Below are 13,665 nucleotides of genomic sequence, written 5' to 3'. Positions count from 1 at the left end.
GTAGAACTTGCAAGACGCCCAGGACTTTACGAAGTCTTCCTACAATTCTCCTCATTATTTATAATATTTTTATTCAGACGTCATGATATCGCTCCCTGATTTGTTTAAGACCTTGGTGTGCAAGAATAAACATTATAAAAGGATATCTTATTGCAAGGGCGTGTTTTCGCGTCATGCTGTTTATAACATTTGAAAAAATTATATATATTATTGAAAAACATATATATATTTTTTTTTCATTTAAAATATTTTCCTCGTGTTTTCTATTTCATTAAATATAAACCTTAACACACTATTGCATAGGTTTTTCTTTTATCAGATTTATTCTCTGGGTTCCTTATCTATATACCTTAATTGTTTCTGCTTCTGATTTATCAGAACCACTCTATCTCAGCATCTATATAAAGACTACGCTCTCATTATCTTATTTCTCTTCAGTATCTTATTCACAACTGAATTTCAATTGCTTATTTGTAAGTTATTCGTTTTAGTTGATTATTTATTACAACTGCTTTCTTGCTTTCTCTCTCTCTTTCTCTCTCTCTCTCTCTCTCTCTCTCTCTCTTTTTCTCTCTCTCCCGCTCTCCCTTTCTTTCTCTCTCTCCCGCTCTCTCTTTCTTTCTCTCATTCTCTCTCTCTCTCTCTCTTACTCTCTCTCTCTCTCTTGCTCTCTCTCTCTCTCTCTCTCTCTCCCGCTCTCTCCCTCTCTCTCTTTCTCTCTCTCTCTCTCTCTCTCTCTCCCCCGCTCTCACATTCTTTCTCTTTCTTTCTCTCCCGCTCTCTTTCTCTCTCTCTCTCTTTCGCTCTCTCCCTCTCTTTCTTTCGCTCTTTCTCTCTGATTCTTATTTATTAGAATTTTCAATCATTATAGATTGATCAGAACAACCTTCCAATTTTCTATTAATCAGAACTGTACTCTTACTTTCTTATTTATCACATCTGTCACTCAGTTTCTTTTTTATGTTAATTGAATCTCAGCTTCATATTAATCAGATTTGTTTCTATGCTTTTTATTTAACAAGAAGAACTGGAGAATATTTTAAAAAAAATAGAATTGTCTCCTAGTTTTTTTTATATTTATTTAACTGTTTTCTCAATTTCTTTTTAATTGACAGTTTAATTAACAGTTAATTATACCTCAGTTTCATATTAATCAGATTTGTTTCCATGCTTCTTATTTATCAAAAAGAACTGGAGGATATTTAAAAAAAAATAGAATTGTACCCTAGTTTTTTTATTTTTATTTATTTAACTGTTTTCTCAATTTCTTTTTAATTGACAGTTTAATTAACAATTAATTATACCTCAGTTTCAGTTTAATCAGATTTTTTCCATGTTTCTTATTTATCAGAAATCTCTCCAATCTTTTTAGTTATCAGAATTTTTCTGTCAGTGTTTTTGTAAGATGTTTTCTCTTGGTTTCTTATTTTTCACAACTGTCCTCTAACTTTCTGTTAGATAGCTGTTCAGTACATTATTTATTAGAATTTCTCTCATTTTCTTATTTATCAGATCTGTATTTCAGTTGCTCACTTATCAGTCCAGTTCTTTCAGTATATTCTTTATCAGAACACATTCTCTGTTTCTTATCTATCACATCTAATTTCTCAGTTTATTATTTATTAGAACTGCCCTCTCTCTATCACTCTCTTCCTCCCCCTTCCTCTCTCTTTCCCAGTTTCTTATTTATTAGAATTTTCAATCACTATATTATTGATTAGAACAATCTCTCAATTTTCTATCAGAACTGTACTCTTAAATTCTTATTTATCACATCTGTCACTCATTTCTTTTTTTTATGTTAATCGTATCCTCAGTTTCATATTTATCAGAATTGTTTCCATGCTTCTTATTTATCAAAACTATGCCCCAGTTTTTCATTTATCAGAATTGTCTTCTAGTGTTTTTATTTAACTGTTTTCTCAATTTCTTTTTTTATATTAATTATCCTCAGTTTCATATTAACCAGATTTTTTCTGTGCTTCTTATTTATCAACTCTCTCCATGCTTTTTAGTTATCAGAACTGTTCTGTCAGTATGTTTATAAGATCTTTTCTCTCAGTATCTTATTTTTCACAACTGGTCTCTAACTTTCTGTTAGATAGCTGTTCACTATATTTTTATTAGAACTGCTCTCCCAGTTGTTTATTTATCAGAACTGTTATCTCTGTTTTTTATTTATCAGAGCTGTATTTCAATTGCTCACTTATCAGTCCAGTTCTTTCAGTACATTATTTATCTGTTCTCTCAGTTTTTAATTTATCGCATCTAATTTTTCAGTTTAGTATTTATTAAAAATGTTGTCAACTTATTTATCAGAACTATCTCTCAGTTTTTTATAAGATCTTTTTTCTTGGGTTCTTATTTATTAGAACTGTCCTGATTCTTATTTATATGACTCTCAGTTTTGTTTTAATCAGAATTTTTTCCAAATTTATTATTTTTCAGAATCGTATTACAGTTTGTTTCAGACTTGTTCTCTGTTTCCTATTTATTACAATTGGTTTCTTGTTTCTAATTGACCCGGATAATATTTTAGTATATATTTTTAAGTCTGAATCACACTGTTTCTCATTTATTTGAACTGTTTTTCATTTTCTTGTTTATCAAAACCACTCTCTCAACTTATTTATCATATCCATTTTCAACATTTCTTATTTATCATAACTACTCTCTCAGTTTCTTCTATGTCTCCCAGTTCTTACTTAAAAGAACTAATCTCAATTTCATATAAATCAAATTTGTTTACGAGTTCCTTGTTTATCAGAACTGTACTCTCTTTGTTACAATCTTGTCTGTTTGTTAAGAAAGAGTCAGAAATCCACACTACGCAAATTATTATTTTTTATAACTGATAATTCGGAACAAAATACTGTTATACTAAAAAGTTCTACCTTGCTTACCGGTGAAAAATTTGTACTGTTGAAATTTAGATAAATAAAATGCGATGTAACTATATTGATTAATGTTTTCTACGTTTGTTATTGTCAAAACTATGTGAAGAGCTCTTGAAAAAATAAGTGTAAACAATTTAGGAAATATGACCTAATTTCTAGCAATGACATGAAAGTATATTAAGTAAATATTTAACAATTATTCTCTTTATTTAGCAAATGGTAAAGACAAAACAACATATTTTTCTAAAATTAATGGTATTAATCAAAGTAGGATTCTACCAAAGAAATTATCTTTTTTTAATTTAAAAGTTTAATTCAAGATCTTTAAAAAAAATCTTTAGAACTTGGCATTTGAACAATAATTGGTATAACATACTTTATTTTAGAAGCTTAACTTTTAAATATGTTTGAAGCAAAAACCTTCTAAAAATGTAAGCATCTCATGAAAGATCTGTTGCAGGCGGCATGCAGCAAATTATACAGCATAAACTGCTTCAAGCTCGATATAATCGGGCTGATTGAACGGATGGGTGCTGCACAGTACCAACTGTTTCCCGGAATTTTTCTAAGCTACAATCTCAACACAAGTGAAGTCCCTCAGATGATGCTCCGGTCGTTGGAAACAGGAAACATGAACGAAGAGTTCGACAATTACATATCAGATCGACTAAACCAGTATTTAAACTCGCTTACGTTAAACATTAAAGTCCTCGACCCGTCCACTATGCATCACGCTAGAAAGTTAAGCAATGAGATTTTTTCACGCCTAGTGCCACACGAAACAGGTATAATTAATATACAATGATTGGACTATATTTATTATATTTTTATACAGTGATTAAGGTGTTCTTTTCAGTGATTAAAAACAAACATACAAACATGATTTCTTCCTATTTAACAATATTATTGCAAACTATTCATCATTCTTGTGGAATGTAACAACTTGTTGCACAAACGTTAATAATTTTGTGCCACAGCCAAAAAAGCACTAATTAATTACTTAAATATACAACAACTAAGCTAATAGCAAAATATAGTACACAATATATAAAATCGTTGTGATTGTATAACAATTTAGTCAGTCAAAATTTTCCTGTTTGTAGGTTAATAGTTTTTCATTTTTAGTCTGAAATTTTGAACAATCATTAAGATCACATAAATACATTATTATTTTAAGTATTGCACATAATCCGTTTTATAAAATGACTTATAAACAAAAAAAATCCACTTAATTTTATTAATTAAATAATAAAGTTAAAAAAATAATAAAATCAACAAATCCATTTCTAAATGTATTTATGTAAAATAAACAGAATAGCCAAAAAAAAGTGGACGTAAACAGTTCATTGCCATATTTCATTCCAGGTCGTAGAAAGGGACACAACAACAATGCTATGTGGATGGCAGGAACCGTTGCAGCAGTCAGCGTCTCGGCTCTTGCCGCTATATCAGGGAAAGCCCTCATGACTTCCTTGCTCGCACTGATGCTCACAGGAGCCAAAATGATGCACAAAGGCGGTGGTGGAGGCGGTTACGGATGCAAAAGTGCCGCTCTTATTGATGCCAGGACAATGGAGATAGACAGAATAGCGGCAGCGGCAGAGACGGAATTTAATCAGCATATACCGATTCATGTTTTCACGCCTTCAGCTCACGGACAGCTGACTTCATACAGTGGTCCTCCTAAACACTGAAAAGTATTTTCAATGAGAAAAACTTTATCTGTAAATATTCTAGTTGTGTATATATTTATATTTTTTTATAATTCAGAATAACAATATAATTATTTACAATTTTCTTAACAATTTCAATATTATAAATAATTTACTTACCATATATTCTAAATCAACTGCTAAAAAATTGGTGTTAATCATTGAACCCAATGTGCTAGATTACAAATACAATATTTCAATGTCAGTAATAAAATATTGAACTTCAATAAATAAATTAAACAATTACCATAATCGACTTGGGGAGGCTTTTCTTGGTAATCATCATCACTTCTCATATTTGAGCAAGTTTTTTGACAGGTCCTTTAGGACTTTTTTCACATTTTTCCCACAGTATTTTTCCGCATCTGTAATATAAGTTGAAATTTATCAAATATTATTTTGTGAGATTTCTTCCTGCGGTCTTTTAAACCTGGGATTTGATCCTTGCCAATCATCTTGGTCTGTCAGTGCTTTTCGGCATTTCACCAAATTACATTACCCATGTACAGAAGTGATTTTTTTTTTTTTTTTTTTTTAAAGTAGATTATATTGTAAATTTATAATCTATTTGTTTCTGGACAATTTCATTTGTAAATTTGTCAATCAAATTTTATTAAATCTATTTCTTTATAACTTCATTCAAGTCTGTTATAAATTCATAAGGAAAAAACAAATCATGATTATATATATNTTAATGAAGAAAGTTGTTCAAAATTTTAGAAGTTTCACCAATAAAATATTATTTATTAATTAAATTCACTAATTTCGTGGTCCGCTCAACCATTATAATTAATCAATATAATGCCATTAACTTTTTTATCTCAACTAAAAACCTTAATTAATTATAATTATTTATTAAAATTTATTGCATGTATTTTCTATTAGAATTTGCTGAATTTTTCATGAGTAATAAGTATATTTTTAAAATAAAAAATTAATCGAAATTATAATCCACTTATCTAGTTCTGATACAACTGATCAAATTTGGTGCCTGGAATACCCTGATCGGAATTTTCAACAAATAAAAATTTGCACATCTCTGAAAATTATGTCATAGTAATAAATATTTTTTATGCATGATGAAATCGTTCACATATCAACCCAATGAGGACTGATGATTGATAAGGATCAAGTTATAACTATTATTACAACTGTTATTACCTTTAAGTAAATATCCTGAATCTTTTATTGTCTTTTTTTGAGTAATCCATATGTTAAATATAAAAACCATTAAAGCTGCGTAGAAAGAGTTGAGCGTTGTGATGACCGATTTTCTATTATTGCACTCTCTAAAAAAAAAAAAAAAGGTAAAATATATATTTGTTTTAAAATTAAGGCAAACAATAATTTACCTGTTCAACTTTCCCGAATTGAATATATTCCAGACAATATTAGTCACGTTTAGGCTTAAAACTGCCAAGGGAAACGGCTGAGTGTCTGAATTAGCAACTTTATACAGCCGATGGCCCAAAGGCAACAAATCTTCCGAAGTCAAGTAGAGAAACTGCAACAGGCCGAATAACCCAACGCCTCGAAAATCTGTTGCAGGATCATTCCCCTATAGATACAAAACTAGCGAATTAACGCATTTAAAAGGGCGGGGGGGGAGAAACAGCGTTGAACATTTACCTGAAATCCTATGAGTTGCCAGTGAGAACCTCTCTGAGGGCAATCAATTTTAGCACCAGAAAGCTTTCTGTATAAGGTTTGCATTGCCCTGAATTGTACTTTATCAGACCAGTTCAACCCACCTAACAAAAACTATAATGTAAATATACAAATAACTTATATTAATATTGCCAAAGTTATTTCTATTGGTTAATTAACATAGCATAACTAAATAATAAATTTCCCTTTGTCACGATTAAATTTTTATAAATAAAACACTCTAATTATTTTACACAACATGTACAACATCCTGAATAGTAATAAAATAAATTTTATATATTAAAAATTTATATTGTCTTAAGAACTTTCGAACATACAATATTAAGCTATTTTCAGCTTTTTGAGACATCAGACCTCCAAATGACAAAATAAAATCAGCTTATTAAAATAAATTAACATATGGATATTGAACGAGTAGCTATATTGAGAGAACCGATAGTACGTTATTTTGGCTGCATTTACAAAATTCTAAGTGTTAATATCAATAAATAATTACTGAGCATGAAAGACGTGTGTTATTACCATCCGCGGCCTGAGTGCACGGGTGGCATAACAAATGCAAGTGTTTTCTTCTGTGAGTGTAACTCTTTCCAAGAAGCCATAGACGCATGGGTCCCGCTAGAAGTGAGGCTTGGAGCTTATAGGAGGGAGAAATTAAAAAAAATCCGAGGTAACATTTTTTTACACAATCTGCAGTACTGTATTATCTGCATTATATATTTTACTAAATTTCTAGCTCCGGAACTGAACATTGGAACGTTTAGAGAAGAAAACGGAAAATTAGTTGGGGACAAGGATGCAGATAGGTGGATCCAGTACGATGTCGACCTATGCAGTTATTGGTATGGCTTAATAACTTATAAACTAATTATTCTTCTTGTATCTTTCTGCTGGAAGTAGCTGCATATCGTTTTAATTTTTTTATTTATTCTAATCAGCCCGGGTTTGTGTTTAACTACCAAATGGTACCCAATACCACAAACATAACAAGAATAATTATAAAACTTATTAGGGAGGGTTTTATACTCAACCATTGTTAGATTTTGAGCCATTGTAAAATAAGAAAGAAGTGCTAAATTTAGAGGGATTTGTGGGGAAATGCAATATTCAGCATCAAGTAGATAACATGAATCCAAATAAACTGTAGAGGAAGGTTGGTGGGCACCTCTGAAAACTTATGTACGATGGTTTATGTTCGACCATAGATATCACGGAAGAAAATATATTTTAAACCAGATCAGATCTTCTAAATTCATATCATCATGGAAAATAAGCAATTTACTGAAAAATGACTGGAAATTAAATGAAGAAATTTTATGCCTGTACATAAAACTTACTCTAGGATGGTGCCTTAAGAAATCTTGGCAGTTTTAGCATAACAATCCAGACTGGATTTGCTTAATCCAAATTAACATGGGAAATGTCATGGGTAAAGATTGTAATTTAATACCCACTTACAATTTGTTTTATTGACAAGACGCCTCCAAAGAACTATGGAGGATGGTTTATGATCAATCTACCTTAGAAACCATGGAAGAACCAAAATTTTACACCAGATCTTCTAAATCCAAATTATCATGGAAAATTTCATAGGCAATACTGGACGTTGAATGAGGAATCATTTATACGACAAGATGCATTCAAAAACTTGTGTAGGATGGTTTATGCTCAACCAACCTTAGATATTATGGAAGAATCAACACATTCACATAAAAAATTCAAACCAAATTCTCCTACTCCAAATTATCATGGAAAATTCCATAGGTAATATTAGAAATTTAATGCCTCCACATAAAATTTATCTAGGACAGTACCATTAGATAACATGGTACAGTCAACATTATAATTCAGACTAGATTGACTAAATGCAAATTAATATATGGCAAGGATCCTACAAAATATATGCAGTGGAATTTCATGAACGATACAATGTTCAATTAATTACCAAGTTAAAACTTGTGTTGTCGACAAAATCGTAAAAATGAAATTTTTCCAGGCGATCATACAAGGCGAGCCCACACGGTAAGAGGAGGGCGACAGGATCATGCGGTGAGAGAAGCTTGTTGACTGACATGACACCCTTATCAGAATATCCGGCCAGAAGGCGTGAGGCTGATTGGGGCGACTGGCCCGTAGAAAGAACATACGTTAGTTACGTTCCAGACAAGAAAGGCCTACTGTCCAGCATGATGACAAGGTAAGTCAAAATTTATTGTAAAAACAATAATTTTTTTAATTAAAAAAAAATTTCATTGTGATTTTCTGTAGATATGTCGAGGCCGCGATGGCATTAGGAATATCACCAATGAACCTTAACATGAGAGTAAATATTGTGAACCCGAACGGTCCCGAGTAACAAAATCTACAGGAACAAATGTGTTACTTACTCTGCATTTGCGAATTGAGCAAGATAACTTCTTCGTGAAGTTCTTCATTCAGATGCGGAAATTTGAGCCAACAGACTAATTCTGCCAGTTTTGATTTATCTGATGAAATTTTGGCACATTGCTAAAATAAACAATTAGAATTACTAAATACATAATTTTACAGTAATACAGAAAAATTAGTCTTTGATTTCTACTAGTCATAGCATTATCATATTTATTAATATTACTGTAAAACAATTAAGTTGTCATAGTTTATATAATGTAACTTTATTAACTAAATCATGCATCCAATTTAATAATAAATGAACAAATATTCTCCCAGCAAGAAATGTACAAGAAAAACTCTGGAAAAATGGACCTTAGTGAAAAAACAATAATAGAATTTAAATGAAATAGATTGTAGTGAGATCTGCAAGGTGATGAATGAGCTTGATCAGACTTTATAATCCTGATAATAGAAAAATTTGTCCCTAATGACACAAGGACTATACATAAATCATTCCATCACACCCATGAAAAAATGTAAACTCTGAAAACAAGCCAATTTACATTGTATTGTGTTATAAAATAAATCCTTAGCATTTTTAAATAATTCAATTTTATTCCTATTGTTCTGAAGCAAGTTTTTTTGTCATTATTGTTTACACACTCTAAAAAGAGTAAAGTGTGCTTTTCAACAGTTAGCAAGATCTCATGTTTTCACATGATTTACATACACCACTTACCACATACTTTAAAATGGAGGAAAAAATAGTGCATTTCTGACATTTAATGGCTTTTTTATTACTGCAAAGGGAAAATTTGTGACGTAGGAGAAAACACTCTCCATAACTAATTTGGTCCAGACGCAAGTTCTCTGATCGTCCTTCAATCATTGTCGATGACTAAATTCAACCTTTTTCATCACAGAAACTTAAAATCTCATACAAACATTTCAAAGCAGATGGACATGATTGCTGGAGCAATCTGGGTTGTTGATATGTTGAATGAGAAAAATTTATTGGACTGCATTTCCATCTGCGATTCCCTCTGTTGGAAACGACCTACATTTAAAAGGATTGACAACTGGGGATGAAATGTGGGTACAACAATGTTCAAGAGGAAAAGGCAACTATTCACTGCTAACAATTCAAAAGCCTGACTCCATCTCAGAAGGGAATGTTCATTTGGTTGCTCAAAGGGTGCTTTTTAAGAGCTTTCTCCAAGTAACAATTAATTCTAGTGTGAACACAAAGGTGGAATGATTAAAGCTAACAATTGAACTCAAATGATGACCAATCCTGTTTTCAACCGAGGCAATGCTTATATCTTTAAATGAGGGTATTTCAACTGCAAGGTTACATGAACCCTCGAGGTGCTGATGTTTTTGAAGGAAAAAAACAAAAACATTTGTAAGTATGTTGAGTTCGATGAAGGGCCGCTGGATTTGAACCAAGGACCTTTACCTCACAGTGATGAGCTGTTGTGGCTGACACCCCCATCCCTAACCAATGCTTGTATTTTTACAGATGCTATAGAAATTGTTGACTCATGGCTAGGATGTGCCATTCAACAACAACAACCAATGTATTCACCTAACATTGCACCTTCAGATTTTCAAAATTCTGCAAAATGCTGGTTAAAAAACCATCTTCACTTGAGCACTGTGAAAAGCACATCGAGGAGTTCATCACATAAAAACCTGAGAAGTTTTGGGAGGATGGAATTACAAAATGACATGGAAGATGGCAACAGATGACAATATATTATATACAATACAATATATACAAAATTACCATTTACGTTCTTATTTCAGAACTGACTATCATTGATGGCAGAATGTCTAAGCGCAAAGCATGTATGATAACACTAAACAGACAAAATTGTTAGAACTTAGGCAGACAAACTAAACACTTTAAACTTAAAAAACAAGCCATCTGCATCTATACACAGAACCGGTCAGCACTAACGACAGGACTAAGAATAAACCATGTGGAACTACAAATGAAAGGTGAATGATGATATATAACTAGACCAGCATTAAAAGAAGGATGGGGGGGGGATCAGGCTGCAACATCGATATAAGGAAAATGCCCCGATTCAAATTCATGGCTGCTATACATACCGACATACAAAAAAAAAAATTTTTTTTTTTCAAAAACAACCAGAGGGTTCATATAACCCCGTAGTTGGAATACCCTGAAAGTAATTTCTATAATAGAGGAGAGCTTAATGTCCAATGACCTGTGTCGCAAACAAGGGTTCAAAGCACTTTACAATTCTTTTTTCATATTACAGTAGACTTTTGTTATCCACAGGGGATATGTACCAAGCATCACTGCGGATAATAAACACAGTGCTTAATAGGAAACACCTTAAATTTCAAGCTTTGAAGCATTCTTCTATCTGCATACCAATCAGACACTTTCTGTATTGCATGTACCTATTGTCAATATTATGTATGAATTTATGTTTACATATTTAATTTTTTCCCTGATAAGAAAAATACAATGTATACAATACAACAACATAAAACAATACATACGTATGTACTTGCATCAACAGATGTGAACCTATGCATGACATTGGAATAAATGAGAAAAAGGGCAAAAAAAGCTAAAACTGAACTAGGGAGGCAATTGCAGATGAGTGAAAGCCTGGATAACGAAAATATGAAAACGAGAGTTTATTCTCAATTACAAAGTATTGGCTAAGCCGAGATTTGAATACAGAACCACTAGTGTGGCAGATACAAGTCAGACGCCCTACCACTCAGTCACTAAGTACAATCAATGATAGACACAAATATTTTACAGTACTGCAGTGTGCCGATTAATTGCAGAAAAGTGTAACGTTCATACACCTCTTATTGAAATAAGTAGACTATGGTGGCCTCTCGGCTTGCATAGACCCCGCGGTCGTGGGTTCAATTCCCATCGTCACCCCGGGCCCTTTCTTCACAATATTTTCCCCCATCATCAAACAATCACTTGTCTCCCTTGGCTAATATGCTATGTTCATAAGGCCATAAAAAATAATAACAAATAAAATAGTTGAAATAAGCCTAGCTCACATATGATAACCAATAAATACTGAACATTTTGGCCTACCTATCTTTAATGGTTCTATCTGTTATGGCAAGCCATTTCATAAAGGCCGCCAAAGCGACATAAATAATCAATAAGGCAGAGTTCCAACGAATGAGGAGGCCAACGAGAGGACAACGGCAAGCCTGAGGGAGAGCCTCGCTGGATTAGGAATTACTTGGTTGCTTGCAACTTTAGAAAGAAGATAAAATAAAAATAAAAGTGTGTGACATTATCAAGACAAAAAAACTTCTAGTGAAGAATTCTAGTGGAGTGGTGTTCGTTCATCAAGGTTCGTTACACTATACTATACAACTTGTCCAGTTAAAAGGAAACCAAAAAAATAACTTTACACTTAATTACTTTCTATCATAAGAAAATATTCCCTTTTCCTTACTAAATTAGTTGTAACCATTTATAAGATGTATTCGATTCATTAATTTGTTATTAATATAAGAAGATTTTATGTTTAAAGGGTACAGACTTATTATTTTATTTTATTTTTTATAACCATATTAATCCCACAACGTTATAAATACACGCTCCCACAACGTTATACTGTTAAACAATCATGTTGTAAATAGTGGTTTTTTTTTATAGCTTACCTTTCGCTATAGTCAACTTCTGTTTAGTGCACTCTATACCCTTCCTGCCCCAACCCAACCATACCAGGTCCGGTGCCACGAGGCTGCTTTTGGTGTTACTACATTTATACTTTTATTATAAACAATCTTTTAATGATCTCAAAGTGGGATGTGCATGTGTGGGCTCCACCCACATCCCACCAACGATGTGGGGCTCAACATTGCCCAGAGTGCTTTTAATCCCACAAACCATCCCTGTAGGCAAGTAGTGGTTTTGACATGATAGAAATACCAGGATGATTGGAAACAATATTGATCAAGCTGCAGAATTCAACAATAAATTCACAAATATTCATATTATTTGGTGTTCACACTCAATGAAACTACAAATTAATTTTCAGATAATAAGGACAAGCCTGTCACTTGGATGCATTAAAACATGACTGTTTGATACTTTAGCACAGTCTGAATAGGCAATAAGCACTGAAGCATAAATAATCATCACCTTAGGCAAATCCAGAGATCGGAAGTGTTGCACAGCTTCTTCCACTGTGACTACAGGCGATGCCAGGCTTAAGTTGATGTTGCGTTTGTTGCTAGCACACCTTCCGATGATGTTGGGCACTAGGGTCCATTCCACCTCAGCTTCTTCCCTGCAACAAAGCACAGATCAGTCTATAAGTTTTGAAAAATTATTTTGAATAGATTTACCTAGTCTTGGCATGTCCTCTATCATCGGTGTCACCCTCCTGCAGGTTCTCCCTCAGCATTTTCGTACCGTTTATCACAGATGCCATCACAGATCAAATACTTAAGGATTGCCGAGTGAAAGATGCCTCGTATTATAAATACATGACTAATTTTAGAACTGCCGTCCTGGCATATCGGGGAGAGCAGCGAGGTCGGGACACATCAATTACCCATGGCTGTATTTCTCAACATTTCCTGGCTTTCTCCTGTGATTAATTAGAAATGGATTTTTTTCTACATTTTCAAAACTTGTTGGGCTCCATCTGTCAATGAATTGACAACTGGGGTTGTCGACCGATGGAGCAACGTGAACATCGATTTTTATGATTCAGTCATGTTTCATTTGACGTAGAGACTTTTCGGTGAGTCATTTTAGAAAATGTCGAGACTATTATTAAATCCAAGCTTAATTCAATCACAGTATGTTCCAACTTTTAAAAACCATTCATATTTTTATGATTACTATCGACTGCTAACAGAAACTACATCTCTCTAAGCCATGACCATCACAGGGACATCACAAAGGACTTTACGTCAAAAAAGTTTCTACTTTCAAAACAAAGAAACGTGTTTTCCATCAGGTTATTTGAAGTATTTGATGA

General features: G+C 32.7%; 2 protein-coding genes across 4 annotated transcripts; one reads left to right on the top strand and one right to left on the bottom strand.

The window, feature by feature from the left end:
- Positions 1–391: 391 nt before the first annotated feature.
- Positions 392–8,840, top strand: LOC106662562. The gene is made up of 7 exons (XM_014386745.2): positions 392–473; positions 3,358–3,682; positions 4,263–4,621; positions 6,614–6,947; positions 7,014–7,119; positions 8,274–8,474; positions 8,546–8,840. Exons 2-3 carry the CDS (start codon positions 3,424–3,426, stop codon positions 4,589–4,591), a joined length of 588 nt encoding a protein of 195 aa, XP_014242231.2. The 5' UTR covers positions 392–473; positions 3,358–3,423; the 3' UTR covers positions 4,592–4,621; positions 6,614–6,947; positions 7,014–7,119; positions 8,274–8,474; positions 8,546–8,840.
- On the bottom strand, positions 4,177–13,419 carry LOC106662560 (ELMO domain-containing protein 3-like). Of its 3 annotated transcripts, XR_001339916.2 has the most exons (9): positions 13,025–13,419; positions 12,819–12,966; positions 8,665–8,785; positions 6,239–6,360; positions 5,962–6,167; positions 5,771–5,898; positions 4,857–4,974; positions 4,730–4,784; positions 4,180–4,587 (listed from the first exon to the last, which is right to left on the bottom strand). XR_001339916.2 is itself a non-coding variant. In XM_014386743.2 (8 exons), the coding sequence occupies exons 1-7, from the start codon at positions 13,108–13,110 to the stop codon at positions 4,895–4,897; spliced, it is 891 nt and encodes a 296-aa protein (XP_014242229.1). In that variant the 5' UTR covers positions 13,111–13,419; the 3' UTR covers positions 4,177–4,587; positions 4,857–4,894. The 3 variants fall into 3 exon arrangements, 2 of the variants coding, with proteins under 2 accessions (XP_014242229.1, XP_014242230.1); XM_014386743.2 differs by lacking the exon at positions 4,730–4,784 and having other exon boundaries at positions 4,177–4,587; XM_014386744.2 differs by lacking the exon at positions 4,730–4,784 and having other exon boundaries at positions 4,177–4,580.
- Positions 13,420–13,665: the final 246 nt, after the last annotated feature.

Source organism: Cimex lectularius, unplaced genomic scaffold (assembly GCF_000648675.2).
Source record: "Cimex lectularius strain Harlan isolate CLEC.00 unplaced genomic scaffold, Clec_2.1 scaffold33, whole genome shotgun sequence".
In the NCBI taxonomy this organism is placed as follows: Eukaryota; Metazoa; Arthropoda; class Insecta; order Hemiptera; family Cimicidae; genus Cimex; species Cimex lectularius.
The sequence above is the reverse complement of the archived record's forward strand: the minus strand, read 5'-3'. Positions and strand labels throughout refer to the sequence as shown.